Below are 19,474 nucleotides of genomic sequence, written 5' to 3' on the forward strand. Positions count from 1 at the left end.
AAGCCTTGGTGTAGAGACAGCTCAGGCTGTCTCATACCCTTGTCCACCCTTGCCAGAGATTGGGCATCTGGCTGTGGCCACCTCAGCTCCTGAGATGTTAAGCAGGCCTGGCCACAGAGCCTTGAACCGACTGCTCCACTGACAGCCAATCCAGGTGGCTTTTCTGGTTTTGCATGCCCTACCTGGGGGCTGAGTCTGACTTCCTCCTCTGCAGATATCAGTAAGGAAACACAAGACCTCCACTTAGCACAAATCTGACCCCCCAGGGAGCTCTCTAAGGCACAAAGTCCCCACCCAACCCCAGGCCACAGTGGGACACCCTGTAATCCAGCATCTTACATTAATGTTCTGCCTCTGTGGCTCTTACCAGAGATAACAGGAACTGAGACTGGAGAATGAAAATGAGTCGCCCCTAGGACAAAGAGTGCAGGCAGCCAGTGGGGACTGAAGGAGCCAGGCGGGCTATATTTGGTTGGTAGGCTTGCCACTGGGTGGTGGTGATTCATGCCTTTTAGTTTCAGAATTCAGGGGGCAGAGGCAGGCAGATCTCTGAGTTCCAGGCCAGCCTGGTCTACAGAGTGAGTTCCAGGACAGCCAGAGTTACACAGAGAAACTCTTGTCTCAGAAAAATAAAAAGTTCAAGCCAGGCATGGTGGTACATGCCTTTAATCCCAGCACTCGGGAGGCAGAGGCAGGTGGATTTCTGAGTTCGAGGCCAGCCTGATCTACAAAGTGAGTTCCAGGACAGCCAGGACTATACAGAGAAACCCTGTCTCAAAAAAACAAAAACAAAAAAAAAAAAAAAGAAAAAGTTCAAAGGTCACCATCTGACTACATACATACATACATACATACATACATACATAGGGAGTTCCAGGCCAGCCTGGGCTATAGTAAACGTTATCTTGAGAAGAAAGGGAAAAAAAAAAGAAAAGAAAAATTGAGGGAGCAGGAAGCGGGCGGTGGGGACTGCCCACAAGGCTGCATGTAGAAATGGACCTGAGAGTTCTGATCATGAAAGAACCGGTGTCCTGAGCTGGTGGTTTCCAGGAACTATTTACTGGGAGGCTGGAGCCAAGTCAACTGGCCTCCTCACTGGAGCAGGTCTTGGAGGGAGCGGGATGCATGGTGTCCTGGATTCCTCTCTCCTCTCAGCCCTCAGCCCTCAGCCCCTCTCTAGAGTGGCTTTAATTTGCTGTGGTGATTCGCCAATCTACCCTGAAAGTACCCCAACCCCAAACTGAGGCTGCTTCTTGACTGCCCTACTTGGACTTCTTTGGTTTTGTTTCTGTATTGCTTGTTGTGTCGCATTTGGTTTATTTTTTAATTAAAAAAAATAATAGCCGGGCGGTGGTGGCGCACACCTTTGATCCCAGCACTTGGGAGGCAGAGGCAGGCGGATTTCTGAGTTCAAGGCCAGCCTGGTCTACAAAGTGAGTTCCAAGACAGCCAGAGAAACCCTGTCTCGAAAAACCAAAAAAAAAAAAAAAAAAAATAATAATAATAATAATAATAATTCATTCATTCATTAATTTGAGAGCCAGGTGCACACAATCGAAAGGAGGCAGAGGCAAGCAGGTCTCTGTGAGTTCGAGGCCAGCCTGGTCTACACAGTAATTTCCAGGACAGTCACGGCTATGCAGTGAGATCCTGTCTCAAAAAAACAAAAAAAACAAAAAACAAAAAACCCAAAAACAAAATTAAAATTATGTATTTGTGTGTACATGCACGTGCACACACACTCATAAGTGCCATGGCACTTTGCAGAAGTCAGAGGCCAACCTCCAGTGTCATCCTGAGGAGCCATCCTCCTTGTCTTTTGAAGACAGGATCCCTTACTGGGAGCTGGGGTTCGACGGTTAGGCTTGGCTGTCTGGCCAGCAAGGCCCATGAATCTCTCTTCCTGGGATTACAAGTTCATGCCACCATGGCCTTCATTTTAAGCAAGTGCAGGGTTTAAATGCTTCTCAGGTCCTGAAGTACTCTGCTAACTCAGCTATCTCTCTAGCGCTCAACCCTTGGCTTTGCTAATTCAAGAGGTAACAGATAGAGGGAGGACTGCAGAAAGGGCCTGGGGGAGGGACACACTGCAGATGTGGGGACACTTAGGCCTCCTGTGAGGTGTAACTGGATCCCTCTGAGCTGATTGTAGAGAAGGCCTGTGTGGTCCTGACCCCTGGCCTGATCCTCTACCTCTAGGTCCCTCCCCTGCCTTTTTACATAAGGCCTGGGCAGGCTCGACCTGGGGTAGGGCCCTTGGCCATGGCCTTCACAGACCTGCTGGATGCCCTGGGAGGTGTGGGTCGCTTCCAGCTTGTCTATACAGCCTTGCTGCTGCTGCCCTGTGGGCTGCTGGCTTGCCATACCTTCCTACAGAACTTCACGGCTGCCGCACCCCCTCACCACTGCCAACATCCTGCCAACTACACAGAACCTACCACCAACGTCTCGGGGGTCTGGCTGAGGGCTGTCATACCCCTGAACCAGCATGGGGACCCCGAGCCGTGCCGGCGCTATGTAGAGCCTCAGTGGGCCCTTCTGAAACCCAACACCTCCTCCCATGGGGTGGCCACCGAGGGCTGCAAGGATGGTTGGGTCTACGACCGAAGCATCTTCCCATCTACCATTGTGATGGAGGTCAGAGGTGGGTGGGTGGCTTGGAGGGCTGGGAGGAGGCCAAGCCTAAGGACAAGGTTTAGCGCTCCTCTCTCCCCAATAGTGGGACCTGGTGTGTGAGGCCCGCACTCTTCGTGACCTGGCTCAGTCCATCTACATGACCGGGGTGTTGGTGGGAGCCGCTTTGTTTGGTGGTCTTGCTGACAGGTGAGCCTTTGGGGGAGCGCCTCGTCCCCCAGGGAAAGCCCTTGTGTTCACCTACATTCTGTCTCTTCTTTCTTTATTCCTTTCGTTATCTGGGGTTGTTTGTTTGTTTGTTTTGTTTTGTTTTGTTTTGTTTTGTTTTTCTAAGGCAGGGTTTCTCTGTGTAGCCCTGACTGTCCTAGCACTCACTCTCTAGACCAGGCTGGCCTCAAACTCACAGAGATCACCTACCTCTGCCTCCCAAGTGCTGGGATTAAAGGCATGCGCCACCTGGCTATTCCTTCTTTTCTTTCCCTCCTTCTTCTTCCTTTTTGTGTGCATGTGTGTGTATGTGTATAAATGCAATGGGTGTGTGTGTGTGTGTACATCATATACATATAGATATACATATATATATGTGAGTGTTTTTCTTTTATCTTTTTTTTTTTAATTTCTAATCCATCTGCCTGCACTTCCCAAGTGCTGGGATTATAGGCATGGATCTCTTTTCAAACTCTCTACCTTTCCCCAACATGGACTAAATCTCTCGATCTCTGATCTTCCATCACACTTGTCCCTCTATCCCTGATCAGCCTGGTGGTTGCATGTGGTGTTTAGAGGGTTTAGAGGGGTGGCTTTTACTGGGCATCTCATCTTCCCTTTGATTGCTTCGGTGTCCCCACCAAGGCAGAAGTGTCAGATGTGGCCCCTCTGCCTCCTTGGTCAGGAGTCCCTAGCCCCTCGCTCTTTGGGTTCAGGTTGGGTCGCAAGGCCCCACTGGTGTGGTCGTACCTGCAGCTGGCAGTTTCGGGGGCTGCCACAGCATATGTGGGCTCCTTCAGTGCCTACTGCGTCTTCCGTTTCCTGATGGGCATGACCTTCTCCGGCATCATCCTCAACTCTCTCTCCCTGGGTGAGTCCAGTCCAGGCGGGACCCAGAGGGGCTGGGGCCATGCAACAAGGGAATTAGAGCATCACAGGACAGCTTTGCAAATTTTGTGTTATGTAATTCTCACCCAGAAACCACAATTCAAAACCTCCTACCCAGGGCTCTGGATTTGGAAGACCCTGGTTGGCCGACTGTGACCCTGAGGGCAGCAGTGGGCAGTGGTGGCCTTTCCTGGGTCTGGGTTTCAGTTGACTAATCTGTGAGCTGAGAGGGTCAGATTGATTTCATGAGAGTTACTCAACAGTACCTACTAATCGTCTATGATGTGCCAGGTTTACATGGGGTCACATAGGTGAGTGGGACACAGGGACATAAGATAGGATGGTGTCCAAGGGAGACAGCTATGGTGGCTCGCACCTGCAATCGCAGCACTTGGGAGGTGGAAGCAAGAGGATCAGAAGTTCAAGGTGAACCTCAAACAGTTCAAACTGCACAGCCAGTTTGAAGCTTGCCTAAAATACGCGAGTCTGTAAATAAAGGGTGGCCGGGAGTTCATGCAGTCACAAGGCTTCAATCGGACAATGCAAACTCTAAAACCTTAGGACAGGGCGGGGCAGGGCGGGGCAGGGCGGGGCAGGGCGGGGCAGGGCGCCGTACTGCATGAATGTAATCTCAGCACTCGTGGAGGCAGAGGCAGGAGGATAACACATTTGAGGCCAGCCCAATCAACCTAGTGAGTTTGAACTCCTGGATGCTAACCAGATAGGAGTGTCACCTTTCAGAGATAAGGAATAAGCTGGAGCCCGTAGGCGAAACCCTGGTGGAAGGCAATAGACAGCCCGCTCTGAACACAGGGCTGCCACCTGCCTGTGCTGCTCTTACTTAGTTTGCCTCTGGAGACATCATCAGGCTCAGACACTGCCACCACCTTTAGTTGTCCATCGGCAGGTGGGCCTTTGATTTCAGGATGGGAGAGAGCTCTTGGGTCCAGAGAAGCAGGTGTACAGACCAGTACCCTCTTTTCTGCCTTATTCTGCCCCAGCATTTGGACACTGAGAGGTGCTAAGCGCTCTCTTGCTCTCTTGCTTCTCTCTCGCTCTTGCTCTCCTTCCTGCTCCTGCCTCTCCCCATTCCCTTCCCCACTCTTTCCACCTGCTCATGGCAGCCCTCTACTCCCCTACTTCTCTACTCTCTCCCTCTCTCTGCCTTTCTCTGCCTCTACTACCCTCTTAACTCCCCTCCCTGTGCTCTACATAAACTCTGTTCTATACAAAAGGAAGAAAGAGAGGTGCCAAGCACATATTAGGACCTCAGAAATCCAGTCCCACCTTCTAGAAGGGTAGGTGGCCCGCTGCAGCTGAGAGCAAATGCCTGAAATCCGTCAGCCTATCATACCAGAATGGCCTCTGTACTACATAAACATTTGCGTGGTTGTGTTCCTGTACGCTCTTGTGTAGACACACACACACTCACTGAAGGAGGGGCATGCCACACCCGTCTCAGGAAATTCAACCTTACAATGAAGACTTTTTGTTTGGTTGGTTTGGTTTGATTTATTTGAGACAGGGTTTCTCTGTTGTAACAGCTCTGGTTGTCCTGGAACCTACTTTGTAGACCAGGCTGGCCTCAAACTCAGAGATATGCCTGCCTCTGTCTCCTGAGTGCTAGGATTAAAGGCGTGCGCCACCAGCTACAATGAAGCCATTTTAGAGTCTGATGTCCTATAGTGAGCACCCTGCCATAGGCCGTATAAGAGTGTTGTCTAGGTAGATCTTGGTGTGGCCACAGCCATGAGGAAGGGGTGGGTGAATGAAATAGCTATGTGGTAGATGGGTCACTCCAGCTTCCTGCCTTTCTTTCACAGTTGTAGAATGGATGCCAACCAGAGGCCGTACAGTAGCAGGCATTTTGCTGGGTTTCTCCTTCACCTTGGGCCAGCTCATCCTGGCTGGCGTGGCATATCTGATCCGGCCCTGGCGGTGGCTGCAGTTTGCTGTGTCTGCTCCTTTTCTGGTCTTTTTCCTCTATTCTTGGTACGTCCAGCAGAGAGGTGCTGGGATGGGCATGTGTCTGATAGGTGAGGTGTAGAGTGCCTTGGAAGTGCTGGACACAGAGAACAGAGGCATGATGAGGGCCATAGGGTCCCAGGTACTTGTGAATAGCTTTAGGGAATCTTTGGCCAACCGCTTTCCATGGCATGGGGCTCTGGAACATACAAAATTATTTTTGCCTGTATCAATTCCACTGTGCTTCATAAAAACCCATTGTATTTTGTAAGAGGGGAACTGAAGTACAGCCCAGAAAGTGGCCATGATTTTTTTCAAGGCCATGCAGCTAGGGCAAGAGCCAGATGCAATTTAATACCAAGGGTGTCTTAGATTTGAAGGACACTTCAATGATTCTCTGTATGATATGCTACAAAAAAAGAAGAAGAAAAAAGAAAGAAAAGAAAGAGAAAAAAGAAAGAGAAAGGAAGGAAGGAAGAGAGAGAGAAGGAAAGAAAGAAAGAAAGAAAGAAAGAAAGAAAGAAAGAAAGAAAGAAAGAAAGAAAGAGAGAGAAGGAAAAAAGGAAGGAAGGAAGGAAGAGAGAGAGAAGAGGAGAGGAGAGAGAGAGAGAAAGAAAGGAAGGAAGGAAGGGAGAAGGAAAGAAAAGAAAGAGTGCTGGGCAGTGGTGGTGCACATCTTTAATCCCAGCACTTGGGTGGCAGAGATAGGTGGATTTCTGAGTTCCAGGCCAGCCTGGTCTACAGAGTGAGTTCCAGGACAGCCAGAGCTATACAGAGAAACCCTGTCTCAAGGAAAAAAAGAAAAAGAGAGAGAGAGAGGAAAATGGGCAGGCAAGATGGCTCAGTCAGGGAAAATATTTGACTCCAAGTTTAACAACTAGAATTCAATTTCTGGGACTCACCCACATAACGATGTTTGTAAAACCTGTCTCAAAACAACAACAACAATAAAGGGGTGTTGGCGACCTGTCCTGCTTGTGAAACTGGCACCCTGACATTGTCTTTAGGGTCTGAAAGAGTGAAGGTATGCTGGGATTGCAGTGGAAATGATCCTTCTGTACCCCAGGTGGCTTCCAGAGTCATCCCGATGGCTCCTCCTTCACGGCAAGGCCCAGCAAGCTGTGCAGAACCTTCAGAAGGTGGCCATGATGAATGGCAGGAAGGCGGAAGGGGAGAGGCTGACTACAGAGGTGAGCGGGGTGTGGGTGGAAGGCTGGGCTGGGTTTTTGTGGTACTGACAGGGGAGGCAGGTGTGGTAGAGGTTTACCCAGCGCTGAAGGATGGACAGGTGCAGCCCAGGGACTCACTTGCCAGCCAGCCTAGCTGGAAGGATAAATTCCAGCGTCAGTGACCAAATCTCACAGTCAGGCATGGCGGTACAAGCCTGCAGTCCTAGCAATAGGGAGGCAGAGGCAGGTGGATCTCTGAGTTCAAAGCCAGCCTAGTCTACAAAGGGAGTTCCAGGACAGCCAGGATTACATAGAGAAACCCTGTGTCAGGAAAAGAAAGAAAGAGAGAGAGAGAGAGAGAGAGAGAGAGAGAGAGAGAGAGAGAGAGAGAGAGAGAGAGAGAGGAAGGAAAGAAAACACACAGAAAAGTGATTATCAACATTTGTCTCCACACACCCGCCTCCCACATATGAGTGCACATACATACACATGGACATACAACACACAACAGGAGGAGGAAGGAGAGGAGGAGGAAGAAGAGGAAGAGGAAGGGGAAGAGGGGAAAGAGGAAAAATTTTTAAAAAAAGGGATTGGGGCCAGTGATGCGCTCAGTGGGCTAAGCACTTGCTGCCAAGCCTGATGACCCGAGTTCAATCCTCAGCACCCACACAATGGAGGGAGGGACTGACTTCTAAAAGTTGTCCTCTGCCCTCCACATACACGCTGAGGCACACGCGTTCTCGCACACAAAATAAATAAATGTAACACAAAACTGTAAGAAAGAGAAAGAGATGTGGAGGTTAAGAGAGGCCGGGTAGTTTGCCCATGAGGACGTGGTGGGGCTGTGTTGGAGATGGAAGTCAGGCTGTGCTAGCCCAGGCCATGCCAGCCCAGCGCTCTGACAGCTTCCCTCCAGCCCGGCTGCTTCTAGCCACTATCTGATGCTGTGGTGAAGTTACTGGGAACTGAGTGACAGTCTTTGATGCCGTTGAAACTCAGGGCTGTTGAAGTGCACCTTGCTGCCCCCACTGCATCACAAAATCATGCAACAGTCTCCGAGGGCCTTAGTGAAGTGGAGGATATGGCCCGTTGTCACAGCAACAAACACACGGAAGCACCATTGCCAATGGATATGGAATCCAATGAGGAAAATGGCGTCCCAGAACCCTCAATGCCCCTGATCACACATTCCTCTCCCAGGTGGTGAGCTCCTACATCCAGGATGAGTTTGCAAGTGTCCGCACCTCCAACTCCATCTTGGACCTCTTTAGAACTCCTGCCATCAGAAGGGTCACGTGCTGTCTCATGGGGGTCTGGTAGGTGATGGCTCATCCCTTTGACCTGAGCTGGGGACATGCTTTCTGCTCTCATTAGCAAACACTGTCCTGAATTAGTCCTAACATATATGGATCCAGTCTTATGCCACTTCCTTTTAGCACCCGGCCCTTAGGACTGGGAAAATGGCTCAGTGCTTGCTCTGCAAGTGCAAGAAGAGCCTGACTTCAAATCACAGAACCTGTGTTAACAAGCTGACCATGGCCTGCTATGCGTGTAACTCTAGCTTTGGTCAAATGGACCTGCAGGTTCAGATTCAAGGGAAGAAAGGCATTGAAAGATAGAGAAAGAAGCCTGATGCCCTCCTCACATGGATAAGCATATCAGCACAGAAGGGTGCATACATAAGCAAAGGATGCATGCGCACACACACACACACACAGCCCAACACACACACATACCCCAACACACAGACACACTCACACACACTCATACACACACACACACACTCCAACACATACACACACACACACACTCCAACACATACACACAGACAGACAGAGACAGAGATCACTCCAAGCTGGGTATGTTGGTGCACACCTTTAATCCCAGCACTTGGGAGGCAGAGGCAGGAGGGACCTCTGAATTCCAAGGACAGCCTGATCTACACAGAGAAACCCTGTCTTGAAAAACAGAACAAAAGAAACAAACCACAAAGGGGCTGGAGAGATGGCCCAGTAGTTTAGAGCACTCGTTGCTCTTGCAGAGGAGCCTGGTTCTATTGCTAGCACCTACATGGCGGCTCCACCCAATCTGTAAATCCAATTTCAGGGGACTCTAATGCCCTCTTCTGGCTTCTGTGGTTATCAGAAGCCATGTGCTGTTCATGCATACATGGGGGCAAAACACTCATACATACAAATGTTGTTTGTTTGTTTGTTTGTTTGTCTGTTTGTTTTTAATTAAGGTTACAGTGCTGGGAGGGGTGGGGTGCACCACTTTGATTCCAGCACTCAGGAGGCAGAGACAGGTGGATCTCTGTGAGTTTGAAGCCAGCCTGGTCTACAAAGCAAATTCCAGAACAGCCAGGGATACGCAGAGAAACTCTGTCTCAAGACAACAACAACCAGATTAAGGTTACACCAGCCCCTGGTACTCTGTGGGTGAATTGACATTATAGATGGGACATTATGTTGACCTAAGTGTCTACATTTGTGCAGAAGGTCTTACCTGTGCACATGTCATACACATAAACTCACACGGATACACACATACAGGCACAAATAAGAACAAATAAACAAGACTTTCGCCGGGCGTGGTGGCGCACGCCTTTAATCCCAGCACTCGGGAGGCAGAGGCAGGCGGATTTCTGAGTTCGAGGCCAGCCTGGTCTACAAAGTGAGTTCCAGGACAGCCAGGGCTATACAGAGAAACCCTGTCTCGAAAAACCAAAAAAAAAAAAAAAACAAGACTTTCTTTAAAATATTTCTTAATTTATTTTATGCATATGAGTACACGGTAGCTGTCTTCAGACACACTAGAAGAGGGCATCAGATCCCATTACAGATGGTTGTGAGCCACCATGTGGTTGCTGGGATTTGAACTTAGGACCTCTGGAAGAGCAGCCAGTGCTCTCAACCACTGAGCCATCTCTCCAATCCAACAAAACTTTTTAAAAAAAGATTTATTTATTTATTTTATGTATATGAATATACTGTTGCTGTTCAGATGGTTGTGAGCCTTCATGTGGTTGTTGGGAATTGAATTTAGGACCTCTGGCCATTCCAGTTCTCTCACGTGCTCTGGTCCAGCCCAAAGATTTATTTATTGTTTTATGTAAATACACTGTAGCTGTCTTCAGAAGAGGGAGTCAGATTTCATTATGGGTAGTTGTGAGCTACCATGTGGTTGCTGGGATTTGAACTCAGGACCTTCAGAAGAACGGTCAGTGCTCTTACCCACTGAGCCATCTCTCCAGCCCCCCAACAAAACTTAAAAAAAATAATAACATAATAAGTTATAAAAATAAATACTTTGACAAATAAATAATTTAATAAATTTATAACTAATGGATAAACTGTAATTTAGCAAATAAATAGAAAGAAGGGCTTGGAATTTAGCCCAATGGTAGGACACTGGCCCAGCATATACAAAGTGCTGGGGCCAATCCGTGAATGAAACAAAACAAAACAGAAAATCATTCGGTCTCATTTATTACGCAGATGGGAGGGGCAGGCAGAAAAGAGGAGGCACATCCTTGGCCTCTCCTCTGCATTCCTGGACATTAACTGTTCAAATCTGACATTTATTTATTCTATTTTTATTTTTTATTTATATGAGTACACTGTCACTGTCTTCAGACACATCAGAAGAGGGCATCGGATCCCATTACAGATGGTTGTGAGCCACCATGTGGTTGTGGGATTTGAACTCAGGACCTCTGGAAGAGCAGTCAGTGCTCTTAACCACTGAGCCATCTCTCCAGCCCCAAAGCTGATAAATATGAGGCAGGAAGGCAGAAAGGCAGGCTGTGATATAGTACTTACTGCAGTATGGGCCTTATGAGGGTCAAAGGGAAGACACGAAGAGGGGTTTCCAGTGCTTTTGTTGTTGCTGCATTTTGGGTTTTGTGGCCCCTGACCTGAGTTGGGGACATGTTCCCTGGGTTCTGGGAATGAAGTTCCCTTAGCCCTTGGAGATCCCAAGACCTCATGGAGGTGTGTTATAAACATCCCCCCACCCCCCGTCATTCCCCCCACCCTGCCTCCTCGCCTTGCACTCTTGGCGGATCTGGACCCTGCCCTCTGATGTCCAGACACGCCCTGCCTGCCCTCCTGCAGCACCCTCTGGTATCCTGCCACTTCCTCATGGTCCTTCTTCTTAGAAACAAACCAACTTCAAACTCTGAGGTTGAAAGACCTCTTTTGGATCCTTCTAGAAAGAATTAGCAAAGTCTTATTTTTCATAAGAGGCAGCAATCCACAGCTTAGGCAGAAGTGGGGCCATGGGCCTTCCTAAAGGATTCTCCAAGTATCTTGGCTTGTGTAACTTTGTTTTATACAGAAAATCTTGGCCGTCTTCAGGGCCCCCTTGAAGCCCTGGAGCCTTACCAGGCCCATCTGGATCCAATTGCACTATTTCCATGAGGCTCTCTAGGCTGGGGTGGGGTGGGGACAGGGACTTCTGGGATCCCAGGAGGGCTATGACTATGAAAAGGGAGAAGAGAACTGGTTAATTTGCACAAATGTCTCCAAACTCTGTTGTTTTCTTTTGTGGCAAATTTCCAAGTTACAAAGCAATGCGTTGCGTACTCAGTGTACAAAGGAGAAAGAAAGAAGGAAACAAAGAAAGGAAGAGAAGAGAGAAAAGAAAGAAAGAAAGAAAGAAAGAAAGAAAGAAAGAAAGAAAGAAAGAAAGAAAGAAGAGGGAGGGAGGGAAGGAGAAGGGAGGGAGAGGGAGGGAGGGAAGGAGGAGGGAGGGGGAGGGAAGGAGGGAGAGAGGGGGGGGGACAAAAGAAAAGAAAAGAAAGAAGAAAGTTCTGGGGTTGGAGAGATGGCTATGTAGCAAGTTCAAAGCCAAGCCTGGGCTATAAGAGTCTCTGCCTTAAAACAGGCAAGACTGAGGAGCTGAAGGCCTGTGTCTTGATCTCAGCATCAGCATTCACTGTTAGATCCTGAGTGTGTTAACCCCTCTAAACCTCAGCTTCCCCAACAGTCCTGTGACTTTCTTTTTTTTTTTTTTTTTTTTTTTTTTTTTTTTTGGTTTTTTTTCGAGACAGGGTTTCTCTGTATAGCGTATAGCCCTGGCTGTCCTGGAACTCACTTTGTAGACCAGGCGGGCCTCGAACTCAGAAATCCGCCTGCCTCTGCCTCCTGAGTACTGGGATTAAAGGCATGTGCCACCATGCCGGGCTCCCATGACTTTTATAATCTTAGCCATCACTTAGTGCTGTTGTGAAGATCAGAGTGAATTACATAGAAGGATTCCTGGGATAAAAGTGAATATATTCTTGGCTGGGTGTGGTTGTGCTTGCCTTGGCTCCCAGGGCTACACTCAGAGGCAGTTGGATCTCTGAGATTTCAAGGTTAGCCTGAGCTACACAGGGAGTGCTAGGCAAGTCAGGGCTATATGGTAAGACCCTATCTTAAAGGAGTTGGGGGTGTAGAGATGGCTCAGTGGTTAAGAGTATTAGATGCTCTTCCTAAGGACCCGATTTCATGGTAGCTCACAACTGTCTGTAACTCCAGTTCCAGTGGATCTGACAATCTCACGCACACACAGACACGCAGGCAAAACACTAATGCACATAAAAAATTAAAACAAAAAGTAAAAAGTTGTGTGCCATCGAGAGAGGGGAGAAGGGACAGGGAGAGGAAGAGAGAGCTCTTGCTCTTCTCTGGAATTGCCCCCAGGGAGGACAACACACGCACGCGCACGCGCACTCATACACACACGCGCGTGCACACACACACACATGCACATACACATACACATGTGTGTCTATAAAAAATAGGTAAACGGGTGTGGTGGCACATGCCTTTAATCCCAGTACTTGGGAGGCAGAGGCAGGCAGATTTCTGAGTTTGAGGCCAGCCTAGTCTACAAAGTGAGTTCCAGGACAGCCAGGGCTACACAGAGAAACCCTGTCTCAGAAAAAAAAAAAAAAAAAAAAAAAAAAGGTTAACACTCTGCTCTGCTACTGTTTTTTTAATTAATTCAATTATATTTGAAATGTCGCCATCAGGTAAAGCCATAGCATATGGCAGATTTGCAGTAAATATTTGATAAGCTAGTGAATAATGAGAAAATAGGAAAAGTGAGAATTTTGTCAGGTACAGAGACGTCAGACAGAAAGGAATCATAGAGAATATCTACCTAGTCTATTCTCCCTGTGTTGGGATACAGCTTGACATGACTGCGGCTATCTTGGATGTCCCCCTCCATTTGTCAACCTCACACACTCTCCCAGCATGCACCCAAACTCAGTAGGCTAAGCAAACTTGACAGGGTAGTCGGCCAAGCATTCAGTGCCAAGCTCTGATAAAAAGGACTGCTTCTTAGCTGACATCTGATCTGTAAATGTTTTTGAATCTGTCCAAGTACATTCCAGTTGGTGCTGATCCGTCTTGGACTGGCTTAGTGTATAAACCCCTTTCTTCTGCCCCTTGGCACCAAGACATGCTTCCATCTGCAGGTCCATAGTAACTCGAAGCTTGCCAACCCTAGACTAGTCTGTCTCTTGGCACCTTCTGCCTTTGGTCAGTAGCCAACTTCCCTCCTCCCGCTCTGTCTTTCGGGCCAGGGTCTTTTTGAGTAGCCTTGGCTGTCTGGGAACTTGGTAGCTGACTCATCTACCACATTTTTCCAAAACATCGCCAGTCACAGTCCAACCTGGATGGCATTCCAGGAAAGACCATTTCAGAAACAAAGCCATTTCTCACTCTTCCCTGGTAGGCCACCAACATGGCCTCATGGTTAGGGATATACACCGGGTGGCTTTTGTCTGTCTGCTCGTCATCTTTCTCAGAGTCCACGAATGCTCTGATCAGGTTTGACTGACTTAAAGCATCACTACCCTGCAGGCCGAGGCCCACCTGGATGCAGCCTGGGTCCCTGCACAGCGCTTCCAAGGCTGAGCAGAAGGAATCTGTGTAGCTCAGCTCCTTGGCAGAGTCTTTGGGGAAGAATTCATTTGGCAGAGTTCAACTCTCTGCAGCTGTAAGGTAGATGTCTCCAGAGACCACTCTCAGCTCCAAGAGAACACCTACATTGCTGGCTAGGTAGCAGTCTCCGTTTCAGTGGAGACTCTCACATCAGATTGTTCTCTGTCTGGGAGAAGTGGCACACACCTGCAGCCCCAGCGTGTGGGGAAGTAGAGATAGAAGAATCAGGGGTTCAAGATTAGCCTCTAAAAAATAACAAATTCAATCCCAGCCTGGGGTATATGAGATCCTGTCTCATAAAACTGAAAAAACAGCTGGGCAGTGGTGGCACACACCTTTAATCCCAGCACTTGGGAGGCAGAGGCAGGCAGATTTCTAAATTTGAGGCCAGCCTGGTCTACAGAGTGAGTTTCAGGACAGCCAGGGCTACACAGAGAAACCCTGTCTCGAAAAACAAACAAACAAACAAACAAACAAACAAACACAGTGGATCTTCCCACTTAAAAAAAAAAACAAAACAATAAAGTCTCTTAGGCTCTGAATCTCTAACTCTTTGTCTTTGACCTATAGGCCCAGGCTTAAACACTAATGTGATTACATCAGCTTCCCTCACCCTGCCCCAATTTATCTTCAAGTTAACTGATGTAAGACCTTCATTACACACGCAAAATCCTTTCAAAACAACAGCTAAGATTGGTGTTCGGATACTAGGAAAGGGTTTGGGAAAACCCAGGACAGAAGTAAGAGGGGTCTATGTTACACTTATGCCCCTCCACTCCCATCTGTGTCTTCTTTGTTGTTGTTTCAGTTGATTGGGTTTTGTTTGATTTTTTGTTTTGGAGTGGGGATGGAGTTGAGACAGGGTTTCTCTGTGTAGCCCTTGCTGTCCTAGAACTCGCCTTGTAAACCTTGCTGGCCTCGAACTCAGATATCTGCCTGTATCTGCCTCCTGAATGCTGGGATTAAAGGCCTGTGTCACCAGCAGCTTGGTTGGTTGGTTAAGGCAGGATCTCGGTCTATAGCCCAGGCTGGCGTTGGGTTGCACTGCCTTGTGTTCTCCAGTGCTGGCATTACAAGTGTCTTCGCATTGAAAGCACCTATAGAAAGGTACATGGCTCAGCTTGACAAAGTTTCATGTCTGATCCAAAAGGAGGCACAACTAGGTGCCTGGCTCTTGCCTGTAATCCCAGACTTTGGGAGACTGAAGCAGGAGGATTGCTGTGAGATTTAAGACAGTCTGAGCTACAGTGAGTTTCAGGTCAGCTTTAGCTATGATGTTAGAGACTGTGAGAGAGAGAATGGGGAGAGGAGATCAAGTTCAGATTTCCTGTCTCAGAAAATAAAGCAGCGCTGAAAGCTGGTTCAGTAGGTAAAAGCTTTCACCACACTACCCCTGAAACCTGCCAAGTTCCATCGCTGGGACCCAGGGTAGGAGAGAAACCGGCTCCCCAAAAGCTGTCCTCTGACGTCAACGAGTGGTACAGGTGCACAGACAATAATAATTAATTTAAAAATGAAAACAGGATGGACAGCAATTGAGAGAGACAGCCGTGGTCAATGTCTGCTCTCCACATGCAAGTGCACACACACACATGCAGGAATACAGACACACATACACCACACAGTCAACAACAAGCAAAGAAATAAATAAAGGTAAGGTTTTGAGACAGGATCTCACTATGTAGCCCACGCTGGTGATCCTCCTGCCCCAGTCTTCCAAGTGCTGGGATCACAGGCACAGACTGGCATGTGTTCTTTAACCTGTCTGTCTTCTTCTATTTTTGTTTTTTGTTTGTTTGTTTGTTTGTTTGTTTTTTGGTTTGGTTTGATTTGGTTTGGTTTTTCGAGACAGGGTTTCTCTGTGTAGCCCTGGCTGTCCTGGAACTCACTCTGTAGACCAGGCTAGCCTCCTGCCTCTGCCTCCCAAGTGCTGGAATTAAAGGCCTACACCACTACTACCTAGCCTGGTTTTGGTTTTTTAGCACTGTTTTAATCCCAGCACTGAAGCTGTACTGACAGTGAAGACCAAAGATAACCCAGAGCTCAGAACCTGAGCTCAGGGGAGCAGGTGGTGTGAACAAGATGTAGTGAGAAAGAGCTCCAATGTATGAGGCGTGAGAGACCAGAAGATGCTGCCAAAGGGATTTGAACTCCCTGAGGGGACAGTCCCCAGGTCACACATCCTGTATCCCTTGCCTCAAGCCCCAGACAGTGAGTTGTGGGTGAAACTGGGCCATTCTGCCTCCTTTTCCAGGTTCTCTAATTCTGTGGCTTACTATGGCCTGGCCATGGACCTGCAGAAGTTTGGGCTCAGCATCTACCTGGTACAGGCTCTGTTTGGGATCATCGACATCCCGGCCATGCTGGTTGCCACCACCACGATGATTTATGTGGGACGACGGGCCACAGTGTCCTCCTTCCTCATACTAGCTGGACTCATGGTCATCGCCAACATGTTTATGCCCGAGGGTGAGTTGTCACTGCTGCCCTGTGGTAGCCACATAGACACAGGGTCTCAGAATCAGTGAGAGGCCCTCTGGAGATGACCACAACACACCCATGATTCTAGCCCTTGGGAGGCAGAGGCAGGAGAATCACCAGTGCTTGGCCAGCCGGGACTCCAGTGAGACCCTGTCTCAAAGGGGATAAACAGGAAACTTGAAAGAGGAAATTGCCAAAGAGGAATTGGTGTAATTGATGCAAAGCTGCTTAGATGTGGGTGATTCGGGAAATCTCCTCAGCTGGTCTACTCCAGTCAACACCAACTCAAAGCAGGTACCTACCAGGATTTCTCTGACCACCTCCCATGGGATGCTTCAGTCAGGGTTTGCAGTCTGTGAAGAGCAGCAGGACAAACAGGCTAATGACAGACACACCAGCAAGAAGTGCTGACTGAGCACCAAACACTGCTCTGGTGACATGTGTCCACCTGATGACACCTTTGAACAAGCGTGCAAAGCTGTATTAGTATTGCCCTTACTCACAGGACCGAGGGGCTCAGAAATAGGAGCTCACTGTGGCTAGGTTACCTACCTGAGTCAGAGCTAGGGTTTGAATGTAAGCCTGACTCCCACTCCTGCCCTGTCTCAGCAGTGGCTGTGGAGACAGATGCAAATGAATGGGAAGTAGTCAGATGGGGGCAGGGTCTCACTGTGTAGCCCTGGCTGGCTTGGGACTCTCCTTGTAGACCAGGCTGACCTCAAACAGATCTATCTGCCTCCTCCTCCTCCAGAGGACTGGAATTAAAGCCACGTGCACTAGCTCACGCCTAAGTCCAGCAGCCTTCCATCAGGTCCCTACTCCAGCCTCTGCCCCTCACAGCTCCACCTCCCTCTCCCTCTCCCTCTCCCTCTCCCTCTCCCTCTCCCTCTCCCTCTCCCTCTCCCTCTCCCTCTCCCTCTCCCTCTCCCTCTCCCTCTCCCTCTCCCTCTCCCTCTCCCTCTCCCTCTCCCTCCCTCTCCCTCTTCCCTTTCCCTCTCCCTCTCTGAGATAGGGTTTCTCTGTTTCTCTGTATAGCCCTGGCTGTCCTGGAACTCACTTTGTAGACCAGGCTGGCCTTGAACTCAGAAATCCGCCTGCCTCTGCCTCCTGAGTAATGGGATTAAAAGCGTGTGCCACCACGCCCGGCTTCCACCTGTCTCTTCTGCCTCTTTAGATCTGCAGACCTTGCGAACAGTGCAGGCAGCGCTGGGCAAAGGCTGCCTGGCCAGCTCCTTCATCTGCGTGTATCTGTTCACGGGAGAACTCTATCCCACAGAGATCAGGTGAGTATGAGAGTGGTGCCCATGCTGGGGTTCTCTCTTCCCTGGCACCTGCAGCCCAGCTGCTGATAGGTCTTCACTTCTCACAGGCAGATGGGGATGGGATTTGCTTCTGTCAATGCCCGCCTCGGAGGCTTGGTGGCACCACTGATCACCACACTTGGCGAGATCAGTCCAGTTCTGCCACCTGTATCCTTTGGTGCCACTTCAGTCTTGGCTGGAATGGCTGTCGCCTGCTTCCTGACTGAGACCCGCAATGTGCCACTGGTGGAAACTATTGCTGCAATGGAGAGACGGTGAGTGTCCTCTGGCACTGTGGAGTGTAGGACCAGTGGTTACAGGCAACCAGAAATGCCTGGAAGTGAGAGGAATCGTCAATGGCTATGCATAAAAAACCACATTCTGGGGGCTGGAGAGATGGCTCAGTGGGTAAGAGCACCGACTGCTCTTCTTCTCCTTTTTTTTTTTTAATATTTTTTTATCTATTTATTATATGTAATTACACTGTAGCTGTCTTCAGACACACCAGAAGAGGGCGTCAGATCTCATTTAGGGTGGTTGTGAGCCACCATGTGGTTGCTGGGATTTGAACTCTGGACCTTCGGAAGAGCAGCTGGGTGCTCCTACCCACTGAGCCATCTCACCAGCCCCCTGACTGCTTGCTCTTCTAGAGGTCCTGAGTTCAATTCCTTGCAACCACATGGTGGTTTACAACCATCGTAATGGATCAGATGCCCTCTTCTGGTGTGTCTGAAGACAGCTACAGTGTACTCACATGAAAGAAAGAAAGAAAGAGAGAGAGAGAGAGAGAGAGAGAGAGAGAGAGAGAGAGAGAGAGAAAGAAAGAAAGAAAGAAAGAAAGAAAGAAAGAAAGAAAGAAAGAAAGAAAGAAAGAAAAGGAAAGGAAAGAAAGAAAGAAAAGGAAAGAAGGAAAGAAGGAAAGAAAGAAAGAAAGAAAGAGAAAGAAAGAAAGAAAGAAAGAAAGAAAGAAAGAAAGAAAGGCAGACTTCTGCCTTCCTCTACGTGGCTTACCTCTCAATCAGAACAGGTCCAACATGAGGAAAAAGCACAGGAATAAAGGTAGAGCAGAGGACGTAGGGAGAAGGGGCACGGGAGGCCACACAGTGGCTGAGAACTTGCTGAGAACACAGGGAACCCCAGTACCACATAAACAGCACAGGGTCCATAAGGAAGAGGCAGGCGGACCTTGGTCAGTTCAAGACCAGCCTGGCCTACATAGTGAGTTCCAAGCCAACCACAGATACCAAATGAGACCCTGTTTCAAACAAACGAACAAACAAACATGAAAACTGGAAAATCAACATTGAGATTTTTCTAGAAACCTGTTCAGACTAGGCAGGTAAGTGGACGGGTCAGGAAATGACTAAGACAGGAAGATAACAGAAGTTTCTATTTACCTTTGAGCAGAGTCAAACAAGGCTGTACCAAAAGAGACACAGAACAGAAGAGTGAAGAAATTTCTCTTCAGCAGCTGGGGGCTTCACCCCTCAAAGAAACCATTTAAGTTGCCAGGACCCTGACGCTGAGTTCAGCCTGTGCTAGGAGGGAGCGTCCAAGTCCTGCTAGGAGATCCTGGTGCAGAACTCCATGCAAAGCCAGAGGGCATCGTGGACTTTGCTGGAGAGCCACACCCAAGCCCAAGCAGAAAGCTCAGGAAGGGGAAGTGTCCTCCAGGGACCCAAGGAGATCATGTTGTCCACTGCAATAAAAGCACTACTGTCCAGGGCCACCAGAGATGCTGGGTCTTTGCACACGTCACAATGAAGTCCACGCTCCATGGTTTCCTGGCCAATTTTCTTGACCACCACCCCAACCCCGGAATTCCAGAACTCACTCTGCTTCACTACTTTAGAAAGCATGGCCAATCCTTCAGACATTATGGGAGAAAAAG

At 48.8% G+C, this 19,474-nt stretch overlaps 1 protein-coding gene across 1 annotated transcript; it reads left to right on the forward strand.

The window, feature by feature from the left end:
* The first annotated feature begins 2,262 nt into the window (after window positions 1–2,262).
* Window positions 2,263–19,267, forward strand: Slc22a20 (solute carrier family 22 member 20). The gene is made up of 10 exons (XM_085834050.1): window positions 2,263–2,637; window positions 2,720–2,823; window positions 3,558–3,712; window positions 5,553–5,721; window positions 6,761–6,884; window positions 8,064–8,179; window positions 16,056–16,270; window positions 17,457–17,565; window positions 17,652–17,858; window positions 18,991–19,267. The coding sequence occupies exons 1-10, from the start codon at window positions 2,263–2,265 to the stop codon at window positions 19,085–19,087; spliced, it is 1,671 nt and encodes a 556-aa protein (XP_085690176.1). The 3' UTR covers window positions 19,088–19,267.
* Window positions 19,268–19,474: the final 207 nt, after the last annotated feature.

This window comes from Mus caroli, unplaced genomic scaffold (assembly GCF_978045245.1).
Source record: "Mus caroli unplaced genomic scaffold, Mus_caroli_1 scaffold_20, whole genome shotgun sequence".
In the NCBI taxonomy this organism is placed as follows: domain Eukaryota; kingdom Metazoa; phylum Chordata; class Mammalia; order Rodentia; family Muridae; genus Mus; species Mus caroli.